Genomic DNA, 19,070 nt, shown 5'->3' on the forward strand with positions numbered 1-19,070 from the left:
TATCCAGGGCTTGATCCTAGGAATCTCCATTGTCAAATGTGGGTATACCAAGCTACTGCTTAATCCACTGCACCATGACATCTGCCCATATTGGAAATTTTAACCAAGACACTGTAAATATGGTGAGCCTATAATTAATAACTTTGCATTAGGTAGAAAACAATCCACCACAGCAAAGGCTTGCAGATTACACAATTTGGTATTTGCTCTGTGCAGATAGGCAAAAAGTCGCTTGCATAAGAACTGTAATTTGTTTCAAAAATGTATGGCTCACGGGGTGAGTTAAATCAAAGCTTTGGGGTAACTTTAATTGTGATCTTGTGTCAAAGATGTTTTACATCTGGATGATCAGATTATTTTTCAAAGCAACCACACACATTGGAAGTTCTTCGAAATTGTGGATACTCAATTCAATTGGATTCTTAGATGGCAGCCATGAGCAGTTATTAATCTGCTTACTATTTGTATATTGAATGGTTTGCTTAAAACACTTTTATCCCAACATTAAGGTAAATGAAGCTATTACTAGTAGTTAGGAAAATTGTTCTCAATTACATTTTTTCTCAAATTATGACAAGGTCTATATTAACACAAATATTTTGGTTCACTTGATATTCTAAATAAAATCAGATTAAAGTTTTATGAAATCTAGAATCTAACACTCTGTGCTTTGTACATAAGTGATCAGTAATTGCTATCAATAATCAATCAGTAACACATAAAACTAGGCAACAGTGTATAGAAGGGAAAGGTTAATCTAAAATGAAAGGTCTGAACTAGGTCCCCAAATAAAGTTCCACACCCCCCTCTCCCCTTTAGTACTTTATACAGTTGCAAATATGAACTCCTATCTGGAAGTGGCATTGGCAATCAGGAAGACTTGGAAATTTAGACCAGTAGTCCTGGGAGTTTATGGCTTGCTTGTTAACCTTTTGTTTTGTGTTTGTTCTTAAAAGGCAGTTCTTGATCCCATGTCACTTGTCTTTTGGATATTTCTTTAAATTTTGCTTTAAAAACACAAATCTTTTGATATTTACATGTTAGAACCTTTTACACTCCATTAATTAATTTTTTTTTGAGATTTATTTGAAAGGCAGAGAGAGAGAGGCAGAGAGAGGTCTTCCATCTGCTGGTTCACTCCCCAGTTGGCTGCAACAGCCAGAGCTCTGACGATCCGAAGCCAGGAACCAGGAGGTTCTTCCAGGTCTTCCGTACAGGTACATGGGCCCAAGCACTTGGGCCATCTTCTACTGCTTTCCCAGGCTATAGCAGAGAGCTAGATCAGAAGAGGAGCAGCCAGGACTTGAACCAGTGCCCATATGGGATGCTAGTACTCCAGGTGGTGGCGTTACCTGCTATGCCACAGCACCGGCCCCCAAGTCCATTACTTTTTAACAGGATATTTATTAAAGATAAATAGCTTTTTTTTGTCTCAGTTTAAGTGTCCCTTAGAACATTTAGGACTCATGCTAAAAAATATTTATGCTTATCTGAAGTTAATTTTCGTTGAACTCAAGGTCCTTTCTTTTTATTTGCTAGATCTGGCAAACTTCTAGTCAAAATATGGGCATGATGACAACCAAAAGAGGAGGAGGCGAAAGAGGTAAGGTTATGCAGAGTGATGGCATTACATCCAGTTATTTCCTTCTATGACAATAAGAATCACCATTTCATGCAATTTTTTAAAGAAACAGATGCCCTGGAAAAACACACGACCTTTCCCTCTGCACTAAGATCATTTTAGTGTATTTGTGAGTTTTTCTACCACATATTGAAATTTTTTGATTGTTTTATAAAGAATAACAATATATATATATATACATACAGAAAAATAACAAATGAAGGAATAAATACACTAAAATTTTGAATTTATATAAGATAATGTACATACTGAATACAGCTCAGTATATTCAGTTGAAGAAAGTGTATCATTGTGTATCTTGAAGTATTTTTATGTGGTGTGAAGTCTTGTACATGCATGTGAATGTTGAATTCACCTGGAAATATTTCAGCTACATTTAAGAGATTCTGGCTCCTCAACAAAGTCTTTTAGGTACTTATCCTTCTGAGATTTATCCAGTCAATGGTAATTGAGTTTGTAGTATTGGGAAGGCATTAATTTTACCTGTTTCCTTCACTATGCATCACATAATCTATCCTTTTTCCTAGGTTAATTTTCCTCTAGGTTCTCCCTGAAACTCACCTCCAATCATCTTTGGATAAATTTATTAAAATATTCATCTCTTCTTCTTGCATGAGTCGGTAAGCTGCACTCACATGGTGATTCTCAAGGACGGAGCGATCATTATACAAAATGGCAACATCCGACCTAAGAAGCAAAAAAAAAGGCCAAGTTGAGGATTAATTTACACACTGCAAGTGTCTGGACAGACTCGACTTTCCAGTTACCTAACTAGTAAATCCTTTAATCAAAAACTTAAAGCTGTGAAAGTACTTAGTTTCCTTTTTTTAAAAACGATACTATTTTAAGTGCTTTATATAGGCTTAATTTTTTTTACAGTAGTTTTAAGGTCATAGAAAAATTGTGGAGGGTAGAAAGATTGAACATGTATCTTCTGCCTTCACTTGTGTATGCCCTAAAGAGTGGTATTTTTATTAGGATTGATAGACCTATGCTTACATTGTTACCCAATGTACACAATGTACTGTAGGGTTCACTTTGGGTGGTGTACTTTCATTGGGTTTTGACCACGTATGATGGCATATACCTATCATTAGAGTCTTAATGAGTCTTTTATGAGGAGTTTCATTGCTGTAAAAATCCTCTACGCTCCACTCTTTATTCCTTTCTCAGCTCCTAACCACTGATTTTTTGACTGTCTGTATAGTTTTGCCTTTTCCAAAACATCATTCTGTTGGAATCATATTTTGTATTTTCAGGTTGGCTCCTTTTAACTAATATGCTTTTAAATTCTCTCTGTGTCTTTTCATGGGATAACAGTGCATTTCTTTTTAGTTACGAATAATGCACACTGGTTAGAGGTTCCAATATTTATCATTCATCTACTGAAAAAAAGTTTGGGGAATCAAAAATAAAAATATTGTAAATATCTGTGTGCAAGTTTCTGTACGGACATACATTGTAAACTCCTTACCAAGAAATTCAATTTCTGCATCATATGGTAAGAGTGGGCTCATTTAAGAAACTGCTGAACTGTCTCCCAAAGTTGGTTGTACCAATTCTGCATTCCCACCATCCATGACTGAGAGTTGCTGCTGATCCATATCTTTGCCAGCACATACTCTTGCCAGTTCTGGATTTTGTTCATTCTTATCCATGTGTAGTGATATCTCACTGTGAATTCATTTTTCCATTTGCCTGATTACATCTGATGAAAATATTTTCCATATGCTTATTTGCTGTCTATTTGTCTGCTTTGCTAAGATACCTGATAAAAACTTTGGCCTGCTTTTAAACAGGATTGTTTTCTTGACTTTCACGTATTCTCTGTGCATTTTGAAGGATGATCCTTTCTGAACTATATCTTCTTAAAATATTTTCTGCCAATCTGTTTTTTTCTCTTCTCTCAAGACTCTAGCAGAATAAGATTTAATTTTAATGAAGTCCAGCTTACCAATTCTTTCTTTCATGAATTGTGCCCTTTGTGTTATATTTTAAAAGTCATTGCCAAACCCAAGTTCATCTAGATTTTCTCTGAGGAGTTTTACAGTTTTTTGTGTTACATTTAGGTTTGTGATATATTTGAAGTAAAATTTTGCAAGGATATAAGGTCTTGCTATGTGTACAGAATACCTAAGACTGGGTAGTTTATAAGGAACAGATACTTCTCACAGTTCAGAGGCTAGAAGTCCAAGATCTGATGAGTACCCTCCTTCTGTATTGTCACGTGACAGAAGGAATCACATGGGAGAAGGCTGAGAGCAAGAGTGAACCTGCTGCCATGATCCCTTTTTATAATGGAATTAATCTATTCAGGAGGGAGGATCCCTTGTGACATGAAAATTACCAACAAAGCCCTACCCATCAACCCTGTCACATTGGGTATTAAATTTCTAACACATGAATTCTGCAAAACGCATCCAAACTATGATAATCTGTATCTAGATTTCTTTATAAAAACATTCTGCATGTAGATCATCCCATTCTTCTAGCACCATATATTGAGAAGTATACTTTTACACCATTATGTTGCCTCTATTCTTTTGACAAAGATCAGTTGACTATACCTTTCTGGATCCATTTCTGGGCTGTTTATTTTGTTCTTTTGATCTACATGTCTATTCTTTCACCAACATCATACCATCTTGATTGTTGTAGCTTTAGAGTAAGCTGTAAAGTCAGGCAATGTTCAGTCCTCTAACTTTGTACAATTCTTTCAATATTGTGTTGGCTATGTTAGATCTTTTGCCTGTCTTTATAACATTTAAAACCACTTTGTCAATGTATTTAATGTAAGTTGCTGAAACTTTTCTTGAGATTCCTTTGACTATATATAGGTCAAGTTGGAAAGAACTGACATAGTGACAAGAATGAATATTTCCATGATTATGGAATATTTCTGCATTTATTGCTTCATCAGAGTTTTGCAATTTTCTGCAAATAGAGGTGTATATATTTAGTTAAACTTAAGTATTTCATTTTGGAGGTACTTAATTCAAAGATACTGTGTTTTCAGTTTCAAATTCCACTTGCTTAGTGTTACTGTATAGGGAAGTGCTGTTTTTCATGCTAACCTTGTATCCTATAACCCTGCTATAATCAAGTCTTAGTTCTAGAGAGTTCTGTTGAGTCCTTCTGATTTTCTACACAGATGGTCATATCAAACACAAAGATAGTTTCATTTCTTCCTCCCAAATATGTATGCCCCACAACCACATTTTCTGTCTTATTATGTTAGAAATTTCACTATGATGTTGAAAATCAAAAGTGAGAGGTGATATGCTTGCTTTGTTCTTGAACTTGGCAATCTAAAAGTTTTTTCACTTTAAAATATAATGTTAGTCATAAGTTTTGTGAACATACTGTTAAAGTTAACCAAGATTGTATAACTTACATATAGATGTTTTGAAATATGTACATTGTAGAATGGCTAAATCAAGCTAACATGCATTTTTCACATATCACTTATGTATGTAGAAATAATTTAAAATCTATTTTAGTAATTTTTAATGTCACAATATATTGTCATTAACCATAGTACCATGTTATATAATAGATCTCTTGAGCTTATTTCTATCCAATTTAAATTCTGTATTTTTGGACCAATGTCGAACTACCACCAACAACCTCAAACCCTGGTAACAACTGTTCTATCCTAGGAGATACCCTTCATCAAGTTGTGAAAGTCCTCATGTACTCCTAGTTTAATAACAATTTTTAGCATGAATGGGTGCTGGATTATGTCAAATTATTTTCCTATGTCTATTGATACGTTCATGTGAGTTTTCTTTAGCCTGTTGTAATGATATTAATTATTATAAAAATCATAAGGGCTCCTCTATCCCAGATAGTCTAATTCCATTATGAAAAGGGCCCATGAGAGCAGGTTTACTCATGTTCTCATCCTCCCACCATGTGATTCTTCCCATCACGTGATAATGCAGCAGAAAAGGCATTCATCAGAGCTTGGACTTTCTGGCCTCCTGAACTGTGAGTAATATCTGTTCCTTTTAAACTACCTAGTCTTCGGTATTCTATTATTACTAACTACATTATTTGAATTGGTGTTGAGGCTAAATCCTTCTTTGTCATGGTGCTTAACTTCCTATTAATTATTGTGATTTAAATGTGTGTATGTCTTTTTTTCCCAATTTATTATGCAAATACCTGTGAGATCCTCCACTTATACTACAGAGAAAGAAATTGTCTCAGTCTCGTTAAGTCAATGAAGAAATAAAAACTCCTTGTACTCATTCCAGATAATTCATACCACTATTCCTTTGGATCAATGTTACTTTGGGTAAGAGGTAGAGAGAATGCTGAAAATCATTGTGTCTATTTGTAATTATTGCTTTTAATGTTATGACTAAGTTTGAATATTATAGAACCTTGTGCTTTAAGTCCCAGTGGAGAAAATAATTTCTTAAATAATCAATTATATTTCAAAATTTCAAAACAAAACTTATGTCTCACCACCAATTTATACTGGATGCTTAATTTTTAAAATGATGAATTCAAGGAAACATTTTTATTGATCTATCTGTATTTTTATGTCATTGGATTATTAAATGTAAATTAATTCATGTTACATGGATGCATTTGGTATTCTCCTGTAGTCTGAAATATTCCAAGCACTCTCATGTGTGTAAAATGGAGAATTTGCCCCTCCTTGCTCTGTCCTCCTAAGTTGCCAGATCTTTTTGTAAATGTGGAATGAAAGCAAAACCATTGTGCTCAAATGAAGAGCCCATTTGTGTAACTTGGCAAGTTGTAAACAGGTAGCAGAAATATGGAGCAAAAGCAAAGTCAAGTAGGAAATTTGCTTCCATCTTTTTCAACATTTGGACTTCTCTACTTTCATTCCTCCTGGTATAAAATTTCCTCCCTCAGTGCAGTGGAGGATGGCCCAAGTGCTTGGGCCCTGCACCCCATGGGAGACCAGGATAAGCACCTGGCTCCTGCCATCGGATCAGTGCGGTGCGCCGGCTGCAGGGCGCCAACCACGGTGGCCATTGGAGGGTGAACCAATGGCAAAAAGGAAGACCTTTCTCTCTGTCTCTCTCTCTCACTGTCCACTCCGCCTGTCAAAAAATAAATAAATAAATAAAAATTTCCCCCCTCAAGACTGACTTAATGTTTTAGGCTTTGTGTTGGTAGAGTCTTAGTTATAACCTAGCACTTCCTCTCAACTGAGTGTTCACTGAGGAGTAGGACAAAATAAAGAAGTACACCAACCACAAAAACAGCAACAATAAAAATGTAGCTGAGTGAGATGAGGGATATGCTAACTTGCTTCACACCATTTTATTATCCATATGTTTCCCATTACATTATGTTGTATACCTTATATAATAAAAATTATTTTACAAAAAGAGAAACAACTAAAGAGATCTGGGGTCCCCTGCAGTAACCAAGATTTGTACCAGATAGTCTTCCAGGTGAGCCAAGCTTTGTTATTAGTGCAACGTAAGGTATATAACCTATCCAGCACTACAGTAATTCCTTCCTCTTTTATTTCCAGCACTGCTATAAAGATGTGGTGGTATATACTTAGCTAACAGTTCAATTTTTCAAAATAGATTTCCTTTTAATCCCAATAGGTTCCTAAATCTGTATACATGAAATACATGTAACTTGTATAACTTAAATGAAATAAAAAATATCTCAATTGGGCCAAAAAATCATTTAACCGGCTGGCGCCATGGCTCACTAAGCTAATCCTCCACCTGAGGTGCCGGCACTTCGGGTTCTAGTCCCAGTTGGGGTGCCGGTTCTGTCCCGGTTGCTCCTCTTCCAGTCCAGCTCTCTGCTGTGGCCCAGGAAGGCAGTGGAGGAAGGCCCAAGTGCTTGGGCCCTGCACCTGCATGGGAGACCAGGAGGAAACACCTGGCTCCTGGCTTTGGATTGGCGCAGCGTGCCAGCCATAGCGGCCTTTTGGGGAGTGAACCAACAGAAAGAAGACCTTTCTCTCTGTCTCTCTCTCATTGTCTAACTCTGCCTGTCAAAAAACAAAACAAAACAAAAAAATCATTTAACCAATTATTGTGATTCAGTCTGCAGAAACCAGAACTAGAAAGCATACATGAGATAATTAAATATTGCCCAAATAAAACATCATGTGGATTTCTAGATATTTGCTGAAATCATGGGAAAAGCTGATTTTCCCCCCAATGACATCACTTCTCTCATATGGCCCCAAATCTAGCCACAGCAGTTTTGTCAGGGCTATTACAAGACAATAGCTTCAGAGATGACCAACTCTTCCTTTAGAAATAAGCAAAGATCTGTGTTTTGAACCAGGTTTATTATAGTTAGGTGTGCATGGTTTTCTCTCATAAATCCAACAAGGGTGCTGAGAATACAGCATGGTCTTAATGTTTGAGATGGTCTTTGCTAAGAAAAGAACAAGACTCTAAGCAACATTCAGTATCCATGGTAACATGCAGCTCGGCGTTTTCACAAAGAGAAAATTATTTCCACTTATTTATACTTTCAAGGATTACATGAGTTATTATATCTGCGTTGAACTCAAATCCAGCCTCACCCTATGTTCTAAATTACTTTTCAGTTATCTTGTATTGTACAATAAATGGGTTTCAAAATTGGAAATGCACTCTAGACTCAAATAAAAATGAGTAATGTGAAATACAGAATTACCAATATTGGTGATTTGTAACCTTGTTTATGCCTTGATAAAATGTGAGACAGTAATGAGGGTTTGGGGGAAAAAAGTGAATGTACTATTGTTACATTTGGTTGTAACAACAATTGTACTCATAGAATTTTCAATTTCATGTAGAATTTTCAATAACTGACCATTAGATAATTTATAAGAAAATAAGTAAAATATAAGACATTTTTGCCCTCTTATATAATTTCTTAATATAAAATAGGAAAAACATCATTTTTTTACTCCCCTCCGCTTACTCTTTAGCTTCTCTTTTTTTCTGTCTTCATCTTTTTCTTTCGTCCTTTTTTTCCTCTTCCCTCTCCACATCCCAAACCAAACGTAACCTAGGACACTTCATGCATTTGCAGAATAGCAGCAAAAGAAGAAAGCTAACAAGTGATAATCTAAAGAAGCTTCTGGAAAAAAAGACCTGCCCATGACCTGAACACTTCAGCATAAAAAATTGAAGCACTCATATGCAGCAATTTACTTCTCCAACTCCTAAATCCGTTGTCCTGTGCAGATTCCAGCTCAGTAATGAGCCATCTTTCATTAAAATCTTGCTCTTTTTGAGTTCAGTGGATGTCGGGAGACTTTGATAAGCAAAGGCTCTTTCCTTTGATGTTTAGCATAAATAAAAGCAGAAGAACCATCTCTACTCTGTGAATAGGTGAATATGAATTAACACTGCTGCCAACGAACCAGGCTGCAAGCTTCTCCTTGCCCATCATTTACTGTCATTCTGTGGGAGACTGGGGCTTTCTTCTATTCCAGGGATGGATACACTGCTTTCCCCGTTCATTCCCTTGCTTGAATTTCAACCCTGTGTTTCTTTCAAGTAGCCATGATGTGTCTGTGGCTGCAAGAGCAGCATTGTATAATTAACCCGATGTAATAAAATGTTTCTCTACTTCCCATATCAACACAAAAACTCTATATCCCTGGAAAATATAGATTTTGGGAATATTTCAAAGCAAAAACAAATGAACCAAAGACACAAAAACCTGCACATGCATGCCTATGCCATTGTTATTGATATGTACCAAAGTCTGGAAACAGCCAACATCTCTTTTAATGGGTGAACAGAAAAAAATATACTATAGTACATCCAGACAATGGAATATTATTCAGCAATAGCAAAATGGTTATTGAGTTATCAAAATACATGGAGGAAACTTAAATGATTATTTCTAAGTGGAAAAAGCCAGTCTCTACAAACAGCTTTACACTGTTTGATTTCAACTATATAGAACTTTGAGAAGTATGAAACTCAGGTAATACTAAAAAGATCAATGATTGCTGCAGGAAAATGCAGAGGAAAAAGAGAAATAGGAGAAATACCAGAGATTTCATGGCAGTTATCTTATTGTGCATGATTCTGCAACAGTAGGTACATGACTTTATGCCCTTGTCAAAACCCATAGGGTCTATAGTACAAAGAGTGAACCCTAATATAAGCTATAGATGTCAGCTAATTACATGTAAGAACATTGGTTCCTTAATTTTGGCAAATGTACCACACCAATGCAAAATGTTAATTAATAATGGGAAATTATAGAGTGACAGGAGAGACTATACGGGAATTCCTTGTAATTTCTGCTAATTTTTCTAAAAACATAAAATTTCTCTAAGAAAGTCAATTAAACAAACAAACAAACAAAAAAAACTTCTAAATTTAGTTTTCCTTCAGTAAGAATAGGTGGTTCTACAGTGGTTCCAGGGAGACATCAGTCTCTTATAAATCCCAGCTAAGCATTCCTGACTAGGGAAAGACTTACAGAAACTTCAGGACCTTATAAGTATAAATAAGTTAGATCCTTTTGGGCACCAGACCAAATTCTGCCTCTCAAGAATTGGGATCTCTGTTCAACTGAGTTTAGACTACCTTCCTGTTAGACTGGTTCTCCTCAAAATTAATATGGTTAAGCTCGAATTCTCAGTGTGAACATACCACAAATCCAACATAATTGATGTCCTTATGTAAAGAAGACTGGACAGCAGGGATGCATGTGCATGGAGAAAAGACGATGTGAGGACACAGCAGGCTGCTTGTTTGCAAATCTAGGCGAGAGACCGCAGAAGGAACCAAATCCAGACTGAGCATAATTTCTGTTGTTTAAGCTTCTCAGTCTGTTGCATTTTTTTTTATGGCAGTCCCTTGTCACTCTGGTATTTTGAGTCAAGTAATTGTCATTAAAACCATCATTTAAAAGTTTTTTTTCAGTTTCTTTAAACTTAAGATTCTATGCTGTCCTAGAAGTGAGATTTTTTTGACTTCTGTACTTTTTTAGGAATCTAATTTTATTGCTTTCAAATATGTGATGACACAGAACCAATACTTTAAATTACATGTTATAAGATAAGTCTGAGTTGTGTGATAGCTCACAGTATAAATTCTGGGTAGAGAGGAATTGTCTTATACTTCTTTAAACTCCTTTAAATGCTAAACATGCCATACAATCTATGTAAGGTTCTTGAAAAATAATAATTAGCTATTTACATATTTGCAGTTTAAGTATTTTCCTCAAATCTAATAAACCCTTTCTTATTAGCCTTGGTTGCTTTTAATTCCCTTAAAATAAGTAATATGAGAAAAAAAAACTTTCAAATGTTAACTTATGCAAGTTAGTACTTTATCCAGCTTACCTAGTCTGAATATGAAAGTTGTTTGTGGTCCCTGTATGTTCGTAATCATGAATGGCCGCGGCAAAGACCATTGCTAAAATTTCCAGTTCATTGAGCCAGTGCTGGTAAATAAAAGAAAGATTTCATCATATTGAGAAAGGTGAAAGAGTTTTCAGTCCACTAAGTATACTTAATCATATAAAATCTAGCAGGTTTCTTTCAAAATTTATTTATTTAGTTGAAAGTTACACAGTGAAAGAGAAAGAGAGACAGATTTTCCATCCTCTGGTTCACTGCTGAGATGGCAGCAACAGCTGGGACTGGGCCAGCCAGAAGCTGGGAGCCAGGGGCTTCATCCAGGTCTCCCATGAGGGCTGCAGGGGCCCAAACATGTGGGGTACCTTCAGGTTTTCTCAGGCTATTAGCAGGGAGTTGGGTTAGAAGCACAGATGCTAGGACTCAAACTGATGCCCATGTGGGATGTTGGTGTTGCAGGCAGCAGCTTAACCATTATCCCACAACATTGGCCCCTGGACTTCATTTTTACATTTAAAGATTAGAAGAGTTTCTGTGAATTCAGTGTTTTTCAATCATAACACCTATATGACTGCAATTCAATTTCACAATCATAAAAGGAAAGTATAAATGTTTTCACTTAATTTTGGACCATATATTCATACAGACTGATCTTTCTGTTACCAACTAGATAGCTTAATGAAATTTTTATTCTATTTATTTAGAAGTAATTCAATAGTTTATTCATTATATCTTGTGAAACACTTTCATTGCGCTATCTAATATGATTTGACATATTAAAAATATTTGACAACTTAAAAATAAGTATAATTAAGTTTACTTTCCCAGTCATACTAGCTACATTTTTATAAAACTATTCTATCATTGAAGAAAATTCTATTGGACAACACTATAGAAATGACACTTGATGGTAGGAATGGAGGATCCAAAATTGTGGTCTTATTCCATATATTTGAAACAATTAAAACTTTACACAAAACAACAGAAGAATATTATAAGAACACTTGATAAAAATTCAAAGACTAAAGGTACAATCTGTTGAAGTAGCATTGCTGAAAGTACAGTTGTGTCGGAAAGGCTAATGAAGTGAGATTGAAAAGCGGAGAGTATAGGAAGAGTTGATGGACTACCTTTAATAGAGCTGATGAATTTGGATTTGTATGAAAGGCAAGAAGGAAGAGACATTGTAGGTTTATGGGTTAAAAATGAAGGCAGCAACAATGCTGATTCCCACAATTGTGAAAAACATAGTCTTGTTAATCTTTTCTCCCTTCAAAGAATATATTATGGTATTTGGTGCATAATAGAAACATAATATGTTTGTTGAATTGAGCTTCATCGCATTGTACAAGAAATAAGTGGTAGGGAATAGTGAAAAGAGACTGTAGGAAAAGACAACCCTGACTTTAAATCTCTGTGGATACTTAGGAAAGTAAGTTATTTACCCTCTCGCTGCAATTTTCATGAAAATGAAATTTAGTAATCATTCCCCATGAGATTTCAAAGTGGTTGAGAATCAATGTGTTAACTGCGCCTGTCCAGAATCTTGTCATATAGTAAAATACGGGATAAGAGGTCTTTTCACTAACTTACTATGTTAAATACATGGTTCAAGGCATTAAATCTGGAGAATAATTATTAACATATTTTAACAATATTTTAACAATTAAAGGATAAATGCCTCACAACTGGCTGACTAAAGCAGAAATGATTTTCAAAACAAAAGGGAGTTGATATAACAAGCTGTTCTGTGTTTATATACACAGTTAATTGTGAGTCATTAAAAGGAGGAAAGCGACCTTACTTATGGCCTTTGTAATAGGTTGAACTGGGACTGAGCCTCCAATGTCCCCAGTGAGACTGTGGAATTAAACACCATGAAATGAATAGCAATTGAAGTTAAACCAACATTTGTGCCCCAAGAAACCTATGGTTCTATTAGACAAAATTGTTTCCTGGAAAAAAAAATCACCTAATTTCTTAGAGTATGTCTTATTGGTTATGAATTTGCAGATTTAACTGTGGCTTTACAAAAAGTAACAATGTTTTCTATGATAATACAGGATATGAAATTGCAATATTAAAAAAATTGAGATGGAATTTAATTACAAATTAGCTCACATGTATTTGAAATTATCATCTTTCAGTTGTCAAAATTTAATTACAAATGCATCTTCTGGTTTTATTCTAATTAATCTCTGCCTCCTGTGAATAGCACTTAGTCTGTGAACTCTACTTATTTATTGCCACACTATGACATTAATTATAAAGTTTATGCTACAGAATAGTTTGGGAAGAAATAACAAATTGTCACACCTGGTTGAAAGATATGTCTATTTTGTATTAATGAGAATAGAATTCTGAATTTATTGTTACCTCCTTAGGTGTTCATTCACTCTACATCAAATGAGAATTCACTTGTGTTAAATGAGAATGATAACTCAAAAAATAGATGCTTAAATTCATGGACTTTGTAAATGATTTGTGAAGACAAGCCAAAGAGAACAAGCCTGAGAGGGTTCTTGCCTAATACTTAGAGAAGAATTTTAAATAGCAGCATCAATAAACAAGTCAGCATGGTACATTTTAGGCTTTTAGTTAGTCTGAATCATATCACTCTTCCCAACCATATCTTAGGTGCAAGTCTGAGGTTCTGATTTCCAATGAGCAGAAATAAAGCTATAACCAATCAAGATAGTGCACTCATCTATACTGTAGGTTGCATTTTTTTGCCTACAGAAATGCTCCCGTACACTGACTTTAAAATGCGCTGTCCTCAAATTACATTACAAACCAGTATGAGCTGCCAACAACAGCATATATAGTAATGACATAAAGGAAGGGGAGAAAATTAGCATTAACTGGATGCTTCAGTTAAGTGGTCTCATTTTGGACATATTATTTACTAGGTAATAGTTTTATCCTAATATCATGGATAATAAATCTGAGTCCTAAAAATTTGGATCAACATGCCAAAGGGCACATAGCATGGCAGAGCAGGAATTCAACCCAAAATCTGATTCTACGGGTCGTAATAATATTCACATTTCAAGGGAGACAATGTATTGAACCTTCTAAAGTTTCAAAAGCAGAATTTTTAGGTAACTTAGCAGGTATGCACACAGATAAAAGCTAATAGAGCTTTGCTTTAAAACTTCTAATATAATTTCACATTTGAATTTCTCTCTCACTGTGTGTATGTGTGTGTTTGTGTTTGTGTGTGTGTGTGTGTGTAAGAAAGTCAATGTATATATAGGGTGGGAGAATTTCAGGTCAGAAAATCAGATTGACTTTTAGTTTCTGATGTCTCTAAAAGAGCTTAATTAAAAACTTTTGCCCAAAGTTATGGGTTTGGACACTTTTCTGCTCATAGCATAGACTGAGGTAGCTTGTTAAAATTTACAGTATGGAAAGCAAGTAAATTATAGTTAATTATCAATAATGTATGTATTAATAGCTATTATGTTTTGGGCGCTAGTTTAGATGCCTTACAAATATGATTTTATTGACTCCTCATTGCCATTGTAGTTGGTGTTACTGACTATAAGTTAGTGAGGGAGAACCAAGCTAGTGAGTTAGGTGTGAAACCATGCTCTGCTACTTCCTATCTTCTACTTCCTTTGTCTTCTGCTAAGCTCTCACTCTTGCTGCTCTTCCAAACAGCATTGGTTGAAAAGTAATTTAAAGGAATAGCATTTCCATATAGTTCATAGAATAAACACAAACTCTCAAATTTTTTGTAGATTTTTTTTTTCCTAATCAATCATTTCAAAGCATGGAGACCACTTCTACAAGTAGTCAGTGTACTAAAATGTCCAAAAGAAACAGCTTCAAATCATCACTATTTCTTCTACTCTTATGGCTAGAAGCAGGAGTGTCAGGAGTCCTAAAAGGCATGTACTCTCTGGCTGAGGTCTGTGTATGTTTTCATGTCCAAGACGACAAGCTGGAAGGAGTTTGGCAGTTCTGTAAAGCCTTTGCTCTTTAAAATGACTGGACTGAATTACTATACATCACTGTCACCATGGCACAGGACTACATGTTAAGTGACAAAAGGAGAGAAATGGAAGTAAGTTTGCTAGTTTTAACTCTTGTCTGTATTGTCTACTCTCAGGCTTGCTGGTATCCCTTGTGACATTAACAGAAAGACCATGGCTTCACTGCAATCCCTTTTAGGCAGTGGTCCTGAATATCTTGCAGATGACAGCATGTATTAGTCACCTGCCAGTGTTGGGCTGCCACTGGAGTGCTCCATGAATATCATACTGATAGGGCTGTCCTTTAATAGCAGGGCACCAACTAAGACACAAAGTAACTGACTAGTCTTATCGGACCTGAGCAGTGAGGAAGGTTGAAGAGTTTTAGCTAAATGAACATTCTACAATGCTTTTCTGTTTCAAGGAACTAACACTCCCATATTCATGAAAATAAAAACACACACCACTTTTCTGTGTAGAGAAAAGTTTGTTAAAATAACATCCCCAAAATAGGAAAATTGGCAGTGTAACCTAGTTTTGAACTATATCAATATATTAATTCATTCTGTCTTTCATTTCACTATTTATTGTAAAGTTTCTTATTTTTTCTGTTGTTTAAATATATTTTATTGGTCCTGGATAACACTAGAGTTCTACCATCATCACATTTATAATGGCCAAGCTATTGATGAGTAAACAGCCCATGACACATTCTTACAAAAGAATGAGTAAAATGTAACCCAACTTTCCAAGTCAATCTTGCTGAATTAGGGGAAATAACAATGTTTGGTAAATCCTGGCCTTCTCAGAAAGTGACTATGTGAACCTTACTAACATCTTCAACTTTCCAAGAGTCATGCCAGCTGGGCCAGATTTCCCAGCTTCCCAAGGAAGTGGGAATAGTTTGTTCTGTTCTGCAACATCTCCCTTGTATAAAAAAGATCACATTATAGACTTGAATTTCTCTATTTACCCAGTAATAGGAGAGAATGTCCAAGTCTTTGCAAATGTGAGATTAAAAATAAGTTCGTTTTGGTGCAAAAATTGTATTCATGGACAGTTTTTTTCATAACGGGCAGTTTCTACAAACATTCTGAAACCCCCTTATGACATATCCTACCTCTTCAATGTCACCTTCTGAGCAGACAACAGAAGCTGAAGTAAGACATTTTATTTGGAACCCTTTACACTTGTGTCAAACCAAACAAACAAAAATGTAGTTAAAATAGAAACACTTTGAAATGATAAAATTCTTATCTCTAATCCTGAATGGTATATATTTTCTCATTGTACTTCATAATTAAAACAGGTATTTTATGCTGAAGTAAGTATTGCTTTTCCATTCCATCTTGTTCTGAAAAAAGCATTCAGTTCAGTTTACATTTCAGTGATATTTAAATATCTCATTTTTCAGCTAACTTCTTCAAAGTCACAGCTTTCAGGAAAGAGGAAATGCCAAGCACGTGACATGACAATTGCTATCAGATTCACGACAAAGGCCTTAAGGAAAAGCAAGCAGCTCTAAGCAGTAAGGCATTGAAGTAACTTTGCCCAAGTATAACAGCATCTGCAGCTGCCAGGAGGCACTTTGTCTTCACAGGAATACACGATGCATATTAAACTAACTAGAAACAATGAGTTCAAGGACAGCTATGACAATGAAGCCTTATTAAACAAAAAGGTCATTAAAGTAATCTTGGTGAGTGTGTATGCACACACATTTACTCTGGAATGGGAAACAGGTAAAGAAGGTCACATATGCTATGTTGAAAGGCTTACAATATTTTTAGGCTATAGTTTTATATCATAGGATGTTAGCATTTGTACTTATAACTAATAACTACTGTTGCCCTCTTTTCAATCTCAAATTGAACTACTGAAATAAAGGAAGAACAAACTTCAGTCAAGGACTGAGACTAGCCAGGATGTGTTTGATCTAGCCCATTTTCACTTCAGATGAGTGGTATCTGTGTGTACATATTAAATGGGGAAACATATTGTACCTGATTACAACACATCTAATTCAGCCTTACAGAAGGTCACAAGAAGGGTTTTGCCACTGTCTTGTGAAGTTTCTGAGATTTATGTCCGCCTAAAGATAAGGCTTAGCTCCCAAGCAGGTTATGTGACTTCATGAACTTGTCATACAATATAAATTTCTATAGATTTGCAGTGAGATTAAGACAGCCACACTAGTGAACCATTAGATATCCTGCTTAGCAACGTCCTCAGATGTCATCAGTCATGGTCACTGACTGGTGGCAATCACATGACAGACCCCAAAGACAGCCTTCTAGTTGGGTCCATTCTAACCACAGACCCTTGAGAGGCAATACTAAAATATGATTTTAATCCATTATGCTTTGGAATGATTTGTCTTGGGTCAATAGATATGTGGAAGAAGAGACAGGAGTATGATCTAGGCCCAAAGCATTGATGAATCTGGAACATTTAGGAAGAAAAAGATGAACAGATAATTTCTTCAGTCACCATATGAGATGTTATTGACCAAATCATAGCAAATGGGCACTATGTGTAATAAACCAGAAGGTACTCTTTCTTGGAGTGGGGGGATGACATGATGAGGAAAAATTCTGTATGTGATAAATTTGGAGAATCATGCACCTGTTGGGAGTTTTCAAGATCTTTAGGACCCCATGCCATTGGAAATGATGAAGTATTAAGGATATTTGGACTCCCAAGAATATAAAGTACACAGACCTGAGTGCTAATGATTCTTGCCAGTAGAAAGGATTGGACTTCCCAAACCCTAAGAGATTGGTAGTGCATATTTATGGGGTGAAGCAGAACATTCAATTTACATGCATTATTATCAAACTATCTCAGCCTACAATGACAGATGAGGAACCAAGAAGGAAACAGTATCTGGGATTCTCACATGGCTCATATCCCTCTGAACCCCCTTATTTTTGGTACCTTCAGAAAAAAGATGCCCCCCTTTCACATTTAGGGTCATCCTGAGATATAAGACATTACAGAAAGTTGAAGCTGTCCCAGAGTTCCTGTTCTACTCACTGTCACCCCAGTACTTGCACTGTTGAATCATTTATTCACTCATACAGGATTTGTTCATATGCAAAGAAGAGGAAAGGGAATTTGGAAGAATTCACATGAATAATTTCCCCAAATCCCAATTAAAAATTTGATAACTAGCAACACAAGAAAAAGAAAAATCTACAAAGTTTAGAAGAACATAATTAAAAAGAGAAAAAGCACCTAATTTTTATTTAGAAGACTCCTCCTCTGGGTCACATCTTTTGATTCCTATAGGAAAATTTACAAACACAAAGTACAGTGCTTCAATTTTAAAAAACTCATATACTGCAATGCATCCCTAGGAATAATCTTTTTTTTTTCACCAAGTTAAAATACATTTTGAAAAATGTTTTAAATAACTCAATAAACCTCAAAATCCAAAAGATTATTACTGATAATCCTTCTATGGGCACAAAAGAGACAATGGGGGTGGAACGCAGGCTGTGGCATAGTAGGTAAGCCTTGGCCTGCAGTGTTGGCATCCCATATGAGTGCTAGTTTGTGTCCTGGCTGCTCCTCTTCTGATCCAACACTCTGCTATGGCCTGGGAAAGCAGTGGAAGATGGTCCAAGTGCATGGGCCCCTACACCAATGTGGGAGACCCAGAAGAAGCTCCTGGTTTCAGATAGGCCCAGCTCTAGCCTTTGGGGCCATTTGGGGAGTGAATCAGCAGGTAGAAGACCTCTCTGTCTCTCCTCCTCTGTTTGTAATTCTACCTTTCAAATAAGTAAAATATTTTAAAAAAAGACAATGGGAGATTGGGAGAATGAAATTTGTTGTTTCCAAACCAAAAAACTTCAGTTATAAAGATGTTCTTACCATAATACCTGTATGAAGCATTATATAATGCACAGTTTGGGTGACATCAGCTGCATGAACCAAATTGTGATATGGATTTTTGTACTTGCTGTAACCAACTTCTAAAGCTTCTGCGAAGGCAATTAGGCAAGAAACAGGAATCTGTGGAAAGTAATAATTATGATTACATTTTGACTATGAAAGTGGCACAATGTTTGGAAGTGAGTGCAATATAAGCAGCAATGTCTTTAAGCTCAATGCAGAT

At 35.7% G+C, this 19,070-nt stretch overlaps 1 protein-coding gene across 2 annotated transcripts in view; it reads right to left on the reverse strand.

Annotated features, from left to right (window-relative positions):
- PDE1A (phosphodiesterase 1A) overlaps positions 1-19,070 on the reverse strand; it is a 265,269-nt gene that overhangs the window by 58,599 nt on the left and 187,600 nt on the right. For both annotated transcript variants that reach the window (XM_062188736.1, XM_062188745.1), the window contains exons 6-8: positions 18,827-18,967; positions 10,959-11,059; positions 2,204-2,329 (exon numbers count right to left, since the gene is read on the reverse strand). In XM_062188736.1, coding sequence (XP_062044720.1) covers positions 2,204-2,329; positions 10,959-11,059; positions 18,827-18,967 — 368 coding nt within the window. The remainder of the gene's footprint in view (positions 1-2,203; positions 2,330-10,958; positions 11,060-18,826; positions 18,968-19,070) is intronic.

Source organism: Lepus europaeus, chromosome 1 (assembly GCF_033115175.1).
Source record: "Lepus europaeus isolate LE1 chromosome 1, mLepTim1.pri, whole genome shotgun sequence".
Taxonomy (NCBI): Eukaryota; Metazoa; Chordata; class Mammalia; order Lagomorpha; family Leporidae; genus Lepus; species Lepus europaeus.